This window comes from Orycteropus afer, unplaced genomic scaffold (assembly GCF_000298275.1).
Source record: "Orycteropus afer afer isolate SDZICR_OR568_19922 unplaced genomic scaffold, OryAfe1.0 scaffold00021, whole genome shotgun sequence".
Taxonomy (NCBI): domain Eukaryota; kingdom Metazoa; phylum Chordata; class Mammalia; order Tubulidentata; family Orycteropodidae; genus Orycteropus; species Orycteropus afer.
The window spans coordinates 19,515,570-19,534,165 of record NW_006921608.1 but is presented as its reverse complement, the minus strand read 5'-3'; the positions used below and the strand labels follow the sequence as shown (position 1 = coordinate 19,534,165).

At 36.0% G+C, this 18,596-nt stretch overlaps 2 protein-coding genes across 2 annotated transcripts in view; one reads left to right on the top strand and one right to left on the bottom strand.

Moving 5' to 3' along the window:
• Window positions 1-4,730, top strand: part of INTS8 (integrator complex subunit 8) — a 59,558-nt gene extending 54,828 nt beyond the window's left edge. The window contains exons 24-27 of the mRNA XM_007934860.2: window positions 694-767; window positions 849-913; window positions 1,074-1,117; window positions 4,614-4,730. Coding sequence (XP_007933051.1) covers window positions 694-767; window positions 849-913; window positions 1,074-1,117; window positions 4,614-4,730 — 300 coding nt within the window. The remainder of the gene's footprint in view (window positions 1-693; window positions 768-848; window positions 914-1,073; window positions 1,118-4,613) is intronic.
• Window positions 4,731-6,147: 1,417 nt separating this feature from the next.
• Window positions 6,148-18,228, bottom strand: CCNE2 (cyclin E2). Its single transcript, XM_007934861.2, has 11 exons — window positions 18,215-18,228; window positions 18,020-18,116; window positions 17,866-17,919; window positions 16,752-16,903; window positions 15,957-16,092; window positions 13,092-13,238; window positions 11,499-11,594; window positions 9,839-9,973; window positions 7,493-7,604; window positions 6,881-7,038; window positions 6,148-6,261 (listed from the first exon to the last, which is right to left on the bottom strand). Exons 1-11 carry the CDS (start codon window positions 18,226-18,228, stop codon window positions 6,148-6,150), a joined length of 1,215 nt encoding a protein of 404 aa, XP_007933052.1.
• Between the last annotated feature and the right edge of the window lie 368 nt (window positions 18,229-18,596).

The window sequence follows — 18,596 nt, the reverse complement described above, 5'->3', positions numbered from 1 at the left end:
CCCACCCCTGGTAACCAACAAAGAAAATTTCCTTCCATATATAAACCTTTCCTTGACTTTTTACAGTAACAGACTAATACAATATTTGTCCTCCTGTGATTGACTTATTTCACTCATCATAATGTCCTCCAAGTTCATCCACATTTTGTGGTGTTTTGCAGATTCTGCATTATTCTTTAGGATTGCATAGTATTCCATTGTGTGTATGTGCCATAGTTTGGTTATCTGTTCTGTTGATGGGCACCTAGGTTGTTTCCATCTTTTGGCTATTGTAAATAGCTGTGATGAACATGGGTGTGCATATGTCTGTTCTTCTCCTGGCTCTCACTTCTTTAGTAATGGAATGGCTGAGTCAACTGGTATTTCTGATTTCAACTTTTTAAGGAATTGCTGTACTGCTTTCCACAGTGGTTGTATCATTTTACAGTCCTACCAGCTGTGTGAGAGTCCCAGTCTCTCTGCATCCTCGCCAGCATTTGTTATTTTCTGTCTTATTGAACTTTGCTGCTAGTGCTGGGGCAAGATGGTATCTCCTTGTTTGGATTTGCATCTCTGTAATGGCTAATGATCATGAACATTTCTTCATAAAGACTGTATTCTTAATGAAAGGATAACATGATTACCTGTCTAAAACCAGGAGAGTTATTGTCAGTGCTGGTTCCTAAAATATTTCAAGTCTATTTGTTTATGTAGGTGGCGATTTTATGTCAGTTCCTCAGAGAAATTGACTACAAAACAGCCTTTAAATCACTGCAAGAACAAAACAGGTATGAATGATTTTTAAAATAAGATGGAGGTGAGATTTCTCACTTAAGATAAAGAAGTAGTAATTGAATTCTGTTTTTCAGTCATGATGCTATGGACTCCTACTATGACTACATATGGGATGTTACCATTTTGGAATACTTGACTTGTATCCTTTCATGAAAATGCATGATGTTAAAACAGTTTATTTTTGTAAATTAAAGAAGTATATGTAATATTGTGTATTTTTCACATCAAAACTTGAAAACAATTGAGATTCTGTCATCTGTAATCATACTGGATGCATTGTTCTTAACTGATTCATTTAGATCTTCATCATAAAAGAGGAGAAACAGATAAAAGACAAATTGCGGTGAGTTACCTCAGGCCTTTTTTTGTGATTAAATAGATTTGAATTAAATAAGAAGAGGTTTTGTGTGCCTAGTTATTGCCAGAATTTGGCTAATCGTGTTTATTTTTTAAAAGATCTCTGGTAATATTTAAAACATTAGATCATGTCATTTTTCTGCTCCAAAACTGCAAATGGTTTCCCGTCTCACATAAAGTGAAAGTCCTTAAAATGGCCATGAAGGTCCTTTGTGATTTGCCCTCCAGCTACCCATCTGAGTACTCTTCTTTAAATACGCCAAGAACATTTATCATCTAAGGGCCTTTGGAATTTTCTCTGCAGATAATATTAACTTCCCTTGATTCTCTCATCTAATGTCACCTTTTTAATTATCACCCTTCCCTGATGATCTTATAACAGTGCCCTTGCTCTTTTTCCCTTCCAATACTCTTACACTCATTTCTTTTAAATTTTCTCCATAAAACTTACCAGCAACTGACATATATTTATTTATTTATTATTTCCCTGCAAGGGTAGGAACTTAGTTTTGTCACTGCTGGTACATACTTAGTAGTTACTGAATGGATGAATGATTAAATTTGACTACAGGTCCAAACATTCTTTTTCAGTTGCTCGAAATTTGCTGCATTTATACCATAATATCCTCCTTGTTCTTTCACTCTTTTTAGCAAAAGTATATGCTGTTTATTAAATTTTCTTTCTTTCTTTCTTTTTAAGTTTCCTTTGTCTTTTAAAGCTTTAGAGTTGGACTTAACTCTATGGTCATTTAGGAAAAACAATATAGTGTCGTTTCATTTTTTGAAAAAACAAAACACAAAGCTAGTTCCATCTAATTGGAGGCTACTTATTGTCTCATTCCCCATTCACCTGGTGCTAGAAGGGAAAATTGAAAACTTCCTGGACCCTTTATGCTATTTCCAAGCCATCTTTCCATGTATCAGTTTTAAAGGTCTTTCTCCTTTGAAGCTTATATACCCACCTTCTTAGTAGCTTATCTCACGGCCTACATGCGTGCAGACATGTGTTCACCTTATTCCACACCCCCAGCTTTTCAGGTCCTTGAATGAAGCCTTGGTCCATTGTCATCCTTACTCTGCTTTAGCCACCCTTACCCACATTGTTAATTGTTAGGTGCCAATGAATAAATTCCAACTCAAAGCGAACCCTTGTGACACAGAAATGCCCCGTAGGGTTTTCTAGGTTGTAATCTTTATAGGAGCAGATCCCCCAGGTCGTTCCCCTGCAGAGCTGCTGAGTGATTCAAACTGCTGGCCTTTCAGTTAGCAGCCAGGCTGCTTAACCATTTCGCCACCACCAGTATCCAAGCCTCATTGGCTTATTGGCAGCCCAATTTGTCTTGTGTGATCCCTCTCCTTCCCTGACTTCTTGGCTCCCATGCTTCTCTTGATAACTGAAATGTTCAGGTTTGTGACCAGTTTTTAGCCCCTCCCAACTTCCCCTCATTCTCTACTCACCCCAAGTATAGCAATTACCAGTCTATATGTACTTTCCAGAGATACTGATTCAGTCAGTATGAGGTGAACCCCTGAATCCAGTATTTGTATGCCAGGTGGTTTTAATGACAAACCCGATTTGGAAACCACTGCTGTCTAAGGTTTACTATCAGACTACTGTGATCAAGTATCTTAAGCATCTTTGTTTTTCTATTCATCACCGTACCTGGAAAAATTTCAATCCTGAATCACTAATAATTTATACTTTTCTTTTCCTAGGCTACTGAGTCCTGTTAGAGGAAGATGTCCTATCCTGTATTAACTGGTGCCAGTCCACAGTATCTAACCTTAGCTGGTCCTTCAGTTCTTAGTTGTTTTACCACCTACTAATTAACAGTCTGCATTCTTTCAGGGACTGTTTTAGGTTTTTCCCCCCTCAATATCCCTACCCATTTTTACCTGTTCAGTTCTCAGTAGTTTCTTTGCCTCTTACATGTTTGGGATAAACCAGGAAAAAGGCTAGTCAGACTAATCCCTGTCCTCATGGAAGTCTTGGGAATTATGGCCTAAGGAATACCAGCTCAAATTCCTGTTTCCTTTTAAAGTAATCTACAGCTATATTCATCATTAAGCTCACTTTTCCAGTCAGAAGACATATACCACTCCATGAAGAAGACAAGTCTTAATTAAGCTTTGATTTCATCCTCTTAGGGACCTTTCATTAGTTATGCCCTCTCCTATATCGTTAACCTCTTGCACAGGCTATAATTTTATCCTTAATAGAAAAACTTCTTGATTATGCTTCCCCCTCCAATTGTCCATCATCCCTTCATTGTCTAGTTTTGAAACTTGAACCCAGTGCAATTTGGCTTCTGTTGTCACCCCTCTTAACTGGTATCAGGATCACCAAATGCCAAAGCCAGTGGATACTTTTTATCCTTATCCTACTGTTTACCTCTCCCTTCTGTCTTAAAAAAACTTACTCCTGTGGCTTCCCTGGCCACATTTTTTTTTCCACCTCCTTCTTCCTTTTCCTTCCTTCCTTTTTCATGGGTATCTCCTTCTGCTCATGCCTCAAATTTGGTATTCCCAAGGGGTTAGTCCTTGGTTTATTAATTTTTAAAAAATCATTCTATATTCTGGGTAATCTCATCCACTCTGGTTTTCACTGTTACTCATAGGTGATATAGAGTCTATCAAAACCTGGCTGTTTCAGTTTGTTTTATACTTGGGACTTCTGCAGCCCACTATCTTTGGGCTTTATTTGTTTAAAGTAGTTCTTTAGTTACACCCCACTACCAGCTTTTACCACAGGCATTCCCCTTCGTTTGGATGGCATCATCCAGCAATGTTCCCTGCGTCCCTAACATCCTGTGTTTAATTGATGACCATTTCTGAATAGTATTTTCTCCCTTCAAGCCATATATCAGAAAAGTTTGCTGTTTAAAGAAGTTCTAATTGGTTTTTTGCAATTATTATGTAAAAGTTGATTCTAAGTTTCTAAAGTGTACACTCACTAAACACTCCATAGCAAAATGATACTATAGATTTGTAGGAGGTTGAGACATTTCTTTGTCATTCTGAAAGAAGCTGAACATTATATGCTACTACACCACTGAGCAACTAGATATTTTTGCACGTTAAAAAAGTGAAGCTCTGAAACAGAAATGTGATTTTTGAAAATATTTTATAGAAATCTTAAATATTTAATTCCAATTTACATGTAAAAATGTTCTCATTTGTCAAATTACCATATAGAGCTTACTTGTATTCTCAAACTTAGATGAACTTAATGTAATAATAATGTCACTGAAGGTAATTCCATAAATGTTTTAGAAATTAGTCTTTTCTTGAAGTTACACCCCACTACCAGCTCTAGTCTTTGTGTTAATTTTTTCACACCTCTTAGGTTTTACAGTTAGTTTTAATGATTAACCGAACTTCTAAATTTATCACGGTTAGCATATGGATAATTTTGTATTATGTACATTAGTAAGACTTTATTTGACCGCATGACTGATAACAGCACTTTTCTGTTTTGAAAGATGAAAGCCATTGGCCAGACAGAGCTGAATGCAAGCAATCCAGAGGAGGTGTTACAGCTGGCGGCACAAAGAAGGAAAAAAAAGTTTCTCCAGGCAATGGCAAAACTTTACTTCTAAGCACTTAGTTCAGATTTTTACATTTTTATTTTTTAAACAGTGGCCTAAAAATAAACAGAATTAAAAGAGTAAGTTGACATAATACATATGTACACATTTAGTGGTGCTTTCTTTTCAAATAAAATACTGAAACAAATACTACTTAAAAGAAAAAACAAAACAAACTATACAGAAGACTTTCTACCATAAAAATAGCTTTATCATTTCTCCAAAAGAAGAGAGTCACATTTCAGGTAACAGAATGAACTAGTAATCTAGTATAATTTTTTTTCTAAATCCACTTTTGAGGCTAAAATTCATTAAAAACAAACCTAACAAGATAATTATGTAGAAGTAGCTAGTTTATGTACAGCTAGCTCTCATGTCAAGTTTTTTTTTTTTTTTTAAAGTAATAAATAGATTTCTAGGAGTCAGTATACATTTAGTACTCTTCTGCCTTAAGAAAATAGAAATTTAGGTCAAATGTTAAACTTTTATCACTTTGACACTGTCCTTATCTCATAATGTAGATTTTTTCAAAGAGCCTTAACAATTTGAGGGACATAAATAAAGCTGGAGTAACACAAAATTTTAAAATAAAAGAAAGAAAGAAAATCCTTAGGGACATCTTAGAGTAATAAAGTGACTTTTTTATATAAATAGTTTTAAAAGGTACTTAAGTTTTTTACCCAAATTGTGGTATAAAGCAACCTGTGTGTCAAATAAGCCTAAGCAGGAGCACAGCGTTTATGCTGTTTATAATTTCTTTGGTACTCCCACTGTTTAGAGCAGTTTAAACACCATGTTCATCTAAGCCATTCTTACTGCTAAAAAATACATTATGGCAAGGCAGATGAACTAGTTGAAAAACAGATTAAAGTTTACAATTTGTAAAAATTCAAGTTTTATAACAGCTTGCTATAGCAGCTGTAGATAAATTAGTTACCTTATTACACAACTAAACCTTTGTAAACAAGTTTAAATTTTATTTTTAAGAACCAAATTGCACTAGTCAACAGTGCATGAATTCTGAGAATCTGAAAGCTAGATTCAAAGCACTACATCACTTAATGTACCCTTTAAGGTAGTACTTATCTAGTCCAAAACGCCAATAAAATCCCTAGTTTATCAAAATAAACACAGTAACACTAGATATAAGAAAAATGTTGCTACAGCATAAATTGCAGCTGGCTTCCATCCAGTCACCTTGGGAATGAAGTCATCTTTGTAAACAATCCTGCTGTTTCTTTAATTGCTAACACAGGAATTAAATTTCTCCTTTAGCACCAATTTTCTTTTAATCAAAGAACAGCAGTATACCTTCTGAATTGGCTAGGACAATCACAGCAGTATTTTGGTATAAACTTTAGTAGTTCATTTGTATGAAGTTCTACCATATACTTGGTCAATTTCATTCAAACTGTCTGCTTCCTCTTCTTTAGTGTTTTCCTGGTGGTTTTTCAGTGCTCTTTGGTGGTGTCATGATGCCTCCATTGTATACTGGTGATAGCTGTCCACTTTTTCTGAAAGTGTTTACATAATTTACTTCATCCTGTACATAGAAGAAATCATGCAAAGATTCACAGCTAAGACAAAGCACTGACACAGTAAAATAAAATCAAACCAGAGAGCTGGACATTGACTTGAGAGTACTTAGACCTAATATATTGGTCTCTTATGTCTGTGTAACTGAATAGTCATATTCTCAGAGTTCAACAGTTTCAACTGCCTATAACTATATATATATTTTTCGTCTTACTTGGGCTGTTGGCATTGATTTTGAGACAATTTAAAAGTCTTGCTTTGACTTCTAAGTTACTTTATTTTTCTAAATTTTGAGATCAGTATGTCTACAGAACCTACTTGTCATCTTATGTAACTGCCTAAAGTATTATTCCAGACCATCCTTATTATCAGCTTCTATGGCTACTAGATAGGAGCTCTGGTAGCATAGTGCCTAAGGCACTTGACTGCTAACCAGAAAGCTGGTGATTGAAATCCACCAGCCACTCCTCAGAAGGAAGATGGGGCAATCTACTTCCGTAGTGATACTGCCTTGGAAACCCAAGGAAGGGTCGCTATAAGTTGGGTCCGACTTGACGGCACATAACAACAACAACAACAACATGGCTACTAGATAATAAGACCAAAAAACTCCACAGAAAACATACCAGCATAACCAGGTAATTGGAGTGTGTCTGGATATTGTGTCTATCTTCCACAGGAATCTTCTTAAAAGCCTTCAGCTTCACTGGACTAGCACCTTTTATTACATTGACAAAAGGCACCATCCAGTCTACACATTCAGAAATGTTGTCCCATTCCAAACCTAAAGAAAAGTTAGAAAAAATGTGAAGATTACATCAGAAACTAACTTACGACTAATGCACTGCATCTATATTTTATTAGTTATTTAAAACTCATTATTAAAAGAAGCCAAAATCAAAAGGTTTAATAAATCAAAATGAAGTATCACTCTTAAACTATGTTTATATTATGACTATTTTGAAGGGGAAAGGGACTTCAGGTTTTCTTTACTATTTCTACATACGAAGTTCTCAATCTCAGAGTAAAATTATGTCATTTCACTTCAAATATCTTTTAGTTTCATTTCACCTTATTTTGTAATTTGTGCTTCTAATAGAAAGAAAGATAATCACTAAGCCATTAAAGTGCTTTTGCTGAAGTTTTAAATTCATATTTAACAGGATGCTAAAATTCATAGATTAAGAGTCCCTTTCAAAGCTGTGAACAGGTGAGACACTAACAATGAGGAATGTTACCTGAAGCTTTCTTAACCACTTCATTAGAGGTAAAATGGCACAAGGCGGCAGCAGCCAGTATTCTGTACTGAAACTCCAAGGAATCGATGGCTAGAATACACAGATCCAAAAGCTAACAAAGGAAAAAGCAAAATTATAAATGATTGAGGAGGAGGATGAAGACTACATGTTCCTCCTAAACATCAGTAAACTAATACTTAGAATGCTCATTTGACCTTATTCCAGGAATTGCTAACGCTCTAGGGATCCAGAGCTAAATAACCCACCACCCAGAAGGAAAGGAGGTCTGGTGGCATCGTGGTTAAAGCACTGAGCTAACCAAAAGGTTGGCAGATTGAACCCACCAGCTGCTGTGCAGGAGAAAGATGAGGCAGTCTGCTTCCATAAAGATTTACAGCTTTGGAAACCCTGTGGGCAGTTCTACTCTGTCATACTAGGTTACTATGAGTTGGAATCAACATGATGGCAGTGGGGTACCCAAAAGAATTCAAGGCTTGTGATTGTGGGTCAGGGAGGGAACAGACAAGTTAAAAGTGTTGTGATGCAGTTGATGTGTCCTCGTAGTAGGAAGGACATCTAATCCCAATTAGGGAAGACAGTGAAGGCTTCTGATGCCTTAAATGAATGAAAAGACAAGGTAGTCAGTCGGAAGATAGGGAAATAGATTCTGAGTATAGAAAAGAGCATTTGCAAAGTTAAATGAGAAAACATTACTTAATACTTTTCCTTGGAACTGAAGTAGTTCAGAACTAAGGTTAAAAATGTGAAATAAATGTATTTTCTTTATTTCTTACTGAAAAAAAAAAAAAAAGGCTGCCTTGGCATGTGGCCTACACTAGATCATAAAGGGTCTTCAGTATTAGAAGTCATAACTTGATAGGCTGATTATTGAATGTATTGGAGGATTTCCAAGAAGGAGGATTTCCAAGAAAGGTCCCTCAGACTGCAGTGAAGCAGACAGACTAGAAGGGAACATATTTATAAATACAGAGATTAGTTAAGAGGGAATATAATCCAAGCAAGAAAGCTGAACAAGTAGCAGTGGATGGAGTAAAAGGGCTAGATTTCAGAGGTCTAAGGTAATGCCTTTATTCCAGTGGAATAAACTGTTTTCCCCATGGTTCTTTTATTCCAATAAAAGAATTGGACGTGAAAATTATTTATTATTCAGTAGTATTTAGTTCTCGAAATGGTTTCTACATTAGCAGATTATCAGTGGTCATCACTCTCTATCAAAAAGGTTTATTTGCCTATGACTGTCTAGGATGCTGGGAATTGTAACTGGAGAACTTAAGTCTTAATTAGAAAGTTTTACAATTCCAGTATATTTAATGGTTATCTAATTTTAGTATTCATAATGTTCCGACTAGATTTAAAACACAAATTTCAACCTAGGTTACTTAATACCCCATAGTACCACATTCCTTAAATTCCATATGCAACATTTTCACAGCTTACATAAAATGTAAATTTTTTTTTTCCTTTTATATATGGTAGCAGCTCTGGTAGTGCTATGGTTAAAACACTGGGCTGCTAACGAAAAGGTCAGCCATCTAAACCCACCAGCTGTTCCATGGAGAAAGATAAGGCAGTCTGTTTACATAAAGATTTACAACTTTGGAATCCCTATGGAGCAGTTCTACTCTGTACTATATAGGGTCTCTGTGAGTTGGAATCAACTCGATGGCAGCTTTAGGACACATCTTATGAGCAGGCAAGAAAGAATGGAACCCTTTCTAATTAGTCACTTTGTTAAAAAGTCTGATCTGTTTAGGCCTGTTGTTGTTATGTGCCGTCGAGTCAGACCTGACTCATAGCGACCCTTCCTTGGGTTTCCGAGGCTGTATCACTACGGAAGTAGATTGCCCAACCTTCTTTCCAAAAATTTAATTTGAACTTTAAAAAAAAAAAAGTTAAAAAACCCTATTAACAAAATTGATTTTTATTTTAATGTATAACTTAAGTAGGCACTCATGTACTTAAATACAAAGAGTAAGATAATCATACAGAATAATTTTCTACCATTATAAAAAGACAACTAATTGGAAAATACCTTTCCCCCCATTTTATATCAAAAAGGTATTTAACTCTAGTTTGGGCTCCTAAAAAATGGAAAGTACTCACAAAAGTTTAAAGACTCTGTTTCTTAGAACTATTAAAAAGCAGAAATACTGGGAACAAAATTTTATGCATCAAGTTTTGTTGTAGTCAATTAAGAGTGAATTTAATTCAGAATGCTGTAATTTTGCTGTACGGCCTATACATAAACATAGAGGCTCTGCATATACTAAACAGATTCTGTAATTACCAATGACATCAGCATGTATTCAATTAAAATGTTGATACCTGAGCTATTTGGATGAACTTTTCCTGAGAATACTGAGGTAGGAGAACTTTAGGAGCATCTTTAAGAGCATCAACTTGGAGGAAGAGATTTAGCCAGGAGATGATTGTTACAGGACAAAGTTCCCATTTTAAAGCCTGTTAATGAAATTAAAAATGCTTGTTAATAAATGTAGGTACATATACCACAATCTATAGCTAATTTATTAAAACAGTCATTTAAGAAACTTACTCTGCTCAAAGCTTACTTCTTCCTAGGAGTTCATTAGTTTAATTAATGAACTTTCACTTTTATTAAAAATATATGTTGTTGTTAGATGCCGCTGAGTCGGACCCAACTTATAGCGACCCCTCTTTGGGTCTCTGAGGCAGTATCACTACAGAAGTAGATTGCCCCATCTTCCTTCCGAGGAGTGACTGGTGGGTTTGAACCGCCAGCCTTCTGGTTAGCAGTCAAGTGCCTTAGGTACTATGCTACCAGAGCTCCTTTAAAAATATATTGAGACATCTTAAAATCTAAAGCTGCATGTGTTTTACAAAGTCTTGTTATTGATAAAATATTATTATTCCCTAATTGTCTTTTTATTTACAAAGTTCAGTGAGCCTGTTTGTTCCTGGTTTTTCAGTTTCTTCCAGCCCCTGGTCTCCTAGATCCATTCATATCTTTAGTGAAAGTGCCCTCTTAAATTGTAGTTAGTGACTTCTTCATGGCTGATTCCATTTGCATCTTCTAAGAACTGCCTCAACTATTCCTTCTTTCAGCGATCTAATGGCTTTTGGACAACATATAAAAGTTTGAAAAAAACTCAAAACAAAACACCCTAACATGGTATTTTTACCTCCTGCAAGTCCTGGGATCTCATAATTTACAAGAAGTCTAAAACAGTTAGGAGGGAACAAAGAGTAATGTTTGTAGGACTGCCCCTAGAACTTCATCTTCTTTTTCTATCTTCCTTGGTATAGTCAGCTGTATGTACTTCAAGTCTAAATCTGGATAAGCTGTAGCTGGATAACTGTTTTTTTTTTTTTTTTTTTTTAATTAAAACAGTATCAAATGCCAATAAGGTCTCATTCTGCTAGCTGTCAATCAGAATGTTTGCAGTAAGCTAGAGAGATTTTGTAAATGAAGCAATGTATCAATCATGTTTTAGTGTCCTATTTAGAAATACATGGTATCCAAATTTAATTACTTAAGGGGCTAACATTTACCTTGTTAATCTCTAATTAAGGCCTGATTAAAAACATATTTATGTTTCTCTTCTCCACCCTTCTATTAATAGCCCTTTCTCTGCATACAGAAAGAAAGAAGTGAAATAATTCTGTCTGCTAAAAGGGCCATAAGAACTAAGATTTGAGAATAATTACAGACTTCATACCTACTTGTACAGAAAATGGTTGTCCTTAATCACTTTTAAATTAGGAAAATAATGTATTCTCAATATAGGAAACTTCAACGATAGAAAAAAGTAGAGTGTAGAGGATAAAAATCATCCATAAAATCACCTTCCTAGCTGGAACCACTGTCAATATTTTGATACATTAACTTCTTAGAACTGCATTCTAATAATAAAGCCTGCTTTTATTATTTACATTGTAGTCTTTGAAATTCAATAATAACTATTGTATTACTTAGTTGCAACTGGAAATAACACTTACTATTTACCTTCAATATAAAGAGTTCCATCCTTAAGATATCCTCTTCACTGCAAGCACCATCAGTAACATAGGCAAACTCATGGAGCTTAGGAGCATAGATTTCCTTAAAATAGAATTTTTTTAATAAGCACAATTGAGGTTTTGAACATAATTATACACTAACCACAGACTTAATTTTTTTTAAAGGAGAGCTTCACAAAGTGATTACAAATCTTAGAAATGATCCAAAATAAAATTCTACAATAGCCAAACCACCTTATACATCAAAATATTTTTCATATCTAGACATCTAAATTGAGAAGTCTGGTGGTGTAATGCCTAAGGCATTTACCTGCTAACCAGAAGACTGGTGGTTCAAACTCACCAGCCAGTCCTCAGAAGGAAGGCTGGGCAACCTACTTCCGTAGTGATACCGCCTCAGAAACCCAAAGAGGGGTCGCTATGAGTTGGATCCAACTCGACGGCATTGAGTTTGTTTTTTTGGTTTGTTGTTATATGCTGGTTTAGACATCTAAATTACCCACTACATTGATTGTAATGACTCATTTTGATAGAATTGCCCTTAAATCTTAGCTAATAAATGACTAGAGAATCTTATTTACAAAGTTTATTGAGCTTGCTTGTTCCTGCTTTTCATTTCCATTGAAAAGGGAAAAAATGCCAAACAAAATTTAAGACTGCCTAGTATGTTGGTCTGATCAGACAAGGCACTCAGTAAATTAAGGTCTAGAAACTAAAACCATTTCTTTTAGTCTAGTACAAAAGTATCATTAATGGAAAAATACTTTGTGCAGTTTGGCTGACAGGTCTGTTTTAATAGTCTAGAGAATGAAAAGAAGAAACAGGCTAAACATTAGGATTTCAACCTAGAAAGATACCTGAAGCACAGTATGATTTCAGAAAAGGACAGACCGAATACAATCTTACTCAAATGTGGCAAAATTTGAGTATAGGCTTAAAGCTCAAAAGAGACACGTTTTTTTGGGAAAAAAAAAATACACTTAAGAAAATTGACGTGTGATTCTAATCCCTCTCCTATCCTCAAAATGATACAGGCTGCAAAAATTTTAGATAAAAGTATTGATGATACCTTTAAGGTACTGTTTAAGAAAAAGTATTTTCTTTTAGTCTTCTGAGATTGTGTGAAAGAAAATTTTAGGAAAGGAGTTGCTTTCTGCCATGGCACCACCATCAGATACAGAAATATTAGAATGGATAAAACACTGCTGTCACCCAACATAGTATCTGTTTCATTCAATTGGTTGTTTAGTTTTCAAAGCATTCTATTGAATCCAAGTGCCATAATTATGCATAGAGAGACAGTTTCTGTATATGTGGCAGAATGAGCCATGGAACAGATATTAATTCCAGAATCTAAACCAAAGATTTATAGTAGGTTCAGCCTATCAATAGTCTAAGAACTATGATAACCTATTCTTAAATCCTCATAATGTTGAGAAAATGTATTAAGGAAAAAAAACCACTGAGCTTTATAAAGGAGTTAGTATGAAAAATACAGTATTCTCTGGGATTAACATGTTAATTAAAAAACCCAAAAGTTTGGAATTAATATATCAGTGGATACCCTTTAAGAACTCACCTCAAGTTTGGAAGCAATGAATAAAGAGGTAATTCCAATGAGCTGAAGCATATTTTTATTTACATCCTTTTGTGTCAACATAAATCTATCAAAAAAGTCTTGTGCAAGATAAAATGTTTCCCTATGAAGTGTATATACTTCACACACCTAGAGAAGAATCCAAACATTAAATATAATCATCTAAATTTCTCCAAATTAGAATGTCATCTCTTAGCATTCCACACTTTAGTCAAACTTTGTTTCTTTAGAATACCAAAGCTAAGATAGGACTTTCTTCCTGGGTACCTCTGAGGGGACAGGAACCTCCAACTTCTCATCTATCAGCTAAGCACATTAACTGTTTGCCTCATCAATAGGATATAACTCTCTATTTTTGTTGTTAGGTGCCATCATGTTTGTTCCAACTCATAGTGACCCTGTAGCAACTGAATGAAACACTGCCCAGTCCTGTGCCATCCTCACAGGTGTTGCCCTGTTGGACCCATTGTTGCAGCCACTGTCTCAGTCCATCTTATTGAGGGTCTTCCTCTTTTTCACTAACCCTCTACTTGACCAAGAATGATGTCCTCCAGGGACTGGTCCCTCCTGATAACAGGTCCAAAGTGCGTGAGATGGTCTTGCCATCCTTGTTTCCAAGGAACGTTCTGGCAGTACTAAGTCTATCACCATCCTCATTTCTGTTTTATGGTTTTTTCACATGGCACTTAGTATATTGATTCCTAGATACATGTACACTTTTTGCTGATTGTGAATGAGAAATCTCAACATTGTGTTTCCTAATTGTTTACTGCTGCTATACAGGTAAGTGCTAATGCTTAGTTCCTATTCTGACTTATGCTGTAGTTCTAGCTGATTCTCTTCATCATTTTTAGTAGACATTTGACTTCCAAATGCCAAGTGTGTTCCTTTCAACGTTTTTATCATTTATTTTTCATGTGTTACTGCTTTGGCTAAGAACTATAGAAGAATACTAAATGAACAAGTTGTTATGTGCCGTTGAGTCAGACCTGACTCATAGCAACCAAGGCGGTATCACTATAGAAGGAGATTGTCCAACCTTCCTTCTGAGGATGGCTGGTGCGTTTGAACCACCAGCCTTCTGGTAGCAGTCAAGTGCCTCAGGCACTATGCTACCAGAGCTCCCACAAGTTAGTGATAGACAAATCTTTATTATATTCTTTATTTCTTATTTCAGTGGGAATTCCTCTAATGGTTCACTATTCTTGATAAATAGTAGCTGTTATTTCACTTATTATAAGGGAAAAGTTAAGGAAAGTCTTTAATTCTCCCAACTGTGAAATAGGTACCATTCCCATTCCCATTTTAGAGATGAGAAAACACAAGTATAGAGAGAAATACAGTTTCTGATAAATACTTAATTGTGTTAAGGAAGTCACATATTCCTAGCTCAGTACATACTTTAAATTCATCAGTGAATGTGAATTTCAAAAAAAAAAAATAATAATAATAAATAATAATAATAATAATAATAAAATAAAAAATAAATAAATAAAAAATAAAATAATAATAATAATCTATTGAGATCTTATGATTTTTCTTTTTTAAACTATTAATAGGAGCTCTGGTGGTACAGTGCCCAAGGCATTTGACTGCTAACCAGAAGCCTGGTGGTTCAAACTCATCAGCCACTCCTCGGAAGGAAGGTTGGGCAATCTACTTCCGTAGTGATACTGCCTCAGAAACCCAAGGAGGGGTTGCTATGAGTCAGATCTGACTTGACGGCAGTGCGTTTTTTTTTTTTTTTTAACTATTAATAAATTATTAGATTTTCAAATGCTGAACAGTTTTGCATTCCTAGACTAAAAGAATGCAGTCTTCCCTTCTAGTCAGAAAAAGAACAAATGACCTGACACAAAAGGACATTATGTAGTCTGAAAACTTTCTGATAGCTTCTGAGATCAATCAGTTCTGCCAAAAAGCCTAGTTTTTCCTCTTTAGGATATATCCCATCTACCTGTCTTAAAAACTGCAGAGCAAATATCTAAGAGTTGGAGGAGAATCAGTTTGTCATTAATACAAATAATCATTTCATCAATAATCTCAGAGAGACTTTTAGAACTATTATCTAAAGGGTATAGACCTGAATTAGAAAATTCTGGTGCAGATCTGTAAGGACTTCAGGATCACTATTACTCTTAAATTAACAGCAAACTGCATTTCTGAAAAGAATAGAGGTTTATAATAAAGGGAGGCTATGTGGAGCCTAGGAGCTCTGGTAGCATAGTGCTTAAGGCATTGGACTGCTAACCAGAAGGCTGGCGGTTCAAACCCACCAGCCACTCCTTGAAGGTTGGGCAATCTACTTCTGTAATGATACTGCCTCGGAAAACCAAGGAGGGGTCGCTATGAGTCAGGGCCGACTCCACGGCACACAACAACAACAACATGTGGAGCCTAGAGGCCTTATGGCTTCTGTATAGTTAAAGCCTCCTATGGCTTAGGACGTAGAAATCAGGATTCCAAACAGTAATTTAATTTTGGTGAAAGGACTTCTGAGGGCCCTGAAGCCTAGTCCTGGCTCTTCACTTTCCATAGAATCAAAACCCTGTCACCATCTGTACATCTTGAGCATCCCTGGCACCTAGAACAAGTACCTGGTACACAGCAATATCCACCAAGAATTCCAACTTAGGTTTGAGTTGTATGGCATGTAGTGGCTGTGTCCTTATAGTTTGCATTTTATAATCACTTTCTCCTTTGCTACAATCAACTATAGTAAGAACTCCAAAAAAGATGGTTGCAGGCAATGTATACTATACCCTGAGGACGTACACAAGGCGCTTTTACATCTAAATATGTTCCCGTCATACAGAGACAAAGGTAATTTTTATTGCTGGAGCATACCTCTAAAAGCCAGTCTAGAAGAATAGATCTCATCTGTGGTTCCAAATCAGAATGCAGAACTTCAAAATGCTTGTCATGAACATATCTGGTCTCTTTTTTCAACATATTTTGCCAAACTTCATTTGCACATCCCCAGCTAAGAGAGTGGGGTAGAGTTTAAATCATGTGATCTTTATGATATACAAGCTATCTGTTTTATATAGAATAAATCCGATTTTTAGACATTGAAATCCAACTTTACATTTGAGCTTGGAAGGAAAAGCTCTTAAGGTGGGACAAAGTACTGGGGTAGGGAGTAAGTTAAGGTATCCGAGTCTACTACTTTAATTACTAAAGCCCAAAATAAGTTACTACACTACATGTTTGTAAAAGTTCTACTTCTTAGGCATACTCAAGGACCAAAACAATTGAGTATAGATCTTACTAAGCTTGATAAAGAGCTGCTACTTCAAATTAAAATATTGTACGTGTTAGAATGCTTTCATTTTAACAATTGAGATAAATTATTAACAGTCCTTTAAAAAGCTGATTTGGTTCTGCTAGTAAGTTGTATTATACTCAGCAAGTGAATCAGAAAATTTTATAGAATCAATGTGTTAAATCCCTCTATCACTTGCCAATGGCAATACTGCACTTGCAGGTAAAATGCTTGCAGGTAAAATATTTGTAAAGAAAGCTATTTGTTTTAAATGTTTTGTCCAGTTGATAAAGCAAAAAAAAAAAAAGAATTCAAAACAGCACCATATATCGGTACAATATTAGGCTTTAATATAAAATTACTGAAATTTTTCTTACCTTAAATCAGGCAAAGGTGAAGGATTAATAAAAAGATTTTTAAATCTGTAATTTGTAAATCTGGAGAAGTCACTTGTTACTACTTCTTTGTGGGGTGTTTCAATGATAATGCAAGGACTGATTCCCCCAGATAATACAGGTGGCCAACAATTCTGTCATTAAAGAAAAACAATAGGTAGATAGATATACACATTTTGTCCAATAAGAAACCAGCTTTTGTCCTGGGTATTTCATAAATGAAAGCTAGTATTTCTAAACAATCTGTAGTTTCCCCCAGACACCACTATTAACTAACACAGTTGATGATCTAGCTAATTTAATATTCATATTTTACAAGTAAGCCACAAAGTTCCTATCAGTTGTCATGAAGACTTTAAAACAAATAGACTGTTTTAAACAAAACACAATTCTGGTAAAAAATTAGGCATCGGGGGAGGGAAAGGATAGCAACTAAATTACATCTGTAGTCTAAAATACTAATCACTTTCAAGATCATAAAGTTGTAATTTTCCTTTTGTATCTATCAACATTAACAGGGGCACTGTGTTTTATAAAGAGCTTTTTTTAAAGTTAAACTTGATCAGATACTTTGGGATACTTGAAGGTATACCTCAAAGTAGAATCAAATGGCATCAGTAACTTAAAGGACTCTCTCCCCCAGCCAATTTCAAAGGGAAGCACTGTCCCTAAGGTGCTTTCTGTACAACACATAGGAAGAATAGGTAGCAATGGAATGGGTGCCAGGCTGTCAGTGATCTCACATCCTTTACGCCCAAGAGGCAGCTATTAGGACTCTCCATTATAGTCCGAGAGAACAAAGAGCAGTATATTGGACAGATTAGGCGGGCCCTGGTGCACTAGGCAGCTCCAAGAGGGAGAGATTTACAAAGAAGAACCAGCTGCTTCAAAACAAACTTACTCTGCAGCTGTAGTAGGATTCAGGGACATACAAACCACCCAAAGATAAGCACCTTCCTGCTGACCTAGTGCAGGGGCATTAAAAGTCAAAGGGTCAGAGGATTCTTTTTATTGCAAAACAGTAACGTACAATTCTGTTCTTTGTCTTATCCTGCATTTATTTTTCTCAAACCCACGCAGCCCAGTTTGGCATTACCCTAATCTCATATTGATGTTTCTTGGTGACCTCCTCTTTTCTTTTTTTGACATCCTGGAAAATAGAAAAGACACATTGGTAGACTAAAGTGACAGGCAGGAGTGAATGAATGAATGAGTCTGTCTTCCTCTGTCTCTCCCTCTCCTCAACTCACCTGGGTGGTTTTTCTCTTCTTGGCCTGGATTACCTGGCCTTCTTGAGGGGAATCCGTCTGGCTGGGTTGGGGCTGCTGCTTAGCTTGTAAACGACTACTGTGGTGAAATTTTAAAAAGGAAGTTTAATTACTAAGTCATACATTTAAAAAGAAGCAGCAAACTTTGGAACATGTCTTCAAGACAAATAATGTTACCTGCGTCTTGACATTCTCGCCTTTCAGGTGTAAGAAATCTCTGGTGGGGTGGAAGGAAAAAACCAGTCAAGTACATTGTCATTGAATTCGGGCGCCAATTAAACGCTGATTCAGAGGTTACAGCTAAGTCCCTCAGGAGATCGCTTGAGCTATTTTACCAAGCTCATTTTGAGACTATGGTAATTAATTTCGGACACATGTCTGCATTTCCTCAATTGAATGCACAGGCAGGCCGCGAGTGTCCTAAAAAATTCACAAAGCACTCCTTGCACCTCGAACGCGCAGGAAGGAGGGATCGCTTCTAAATGGATCTGTTCTGGGTCCTTCACCCTCTCCCCCTTACACCCAGAGGAGGGTTTGGGCAGCGCCCTTCCATTCCCCC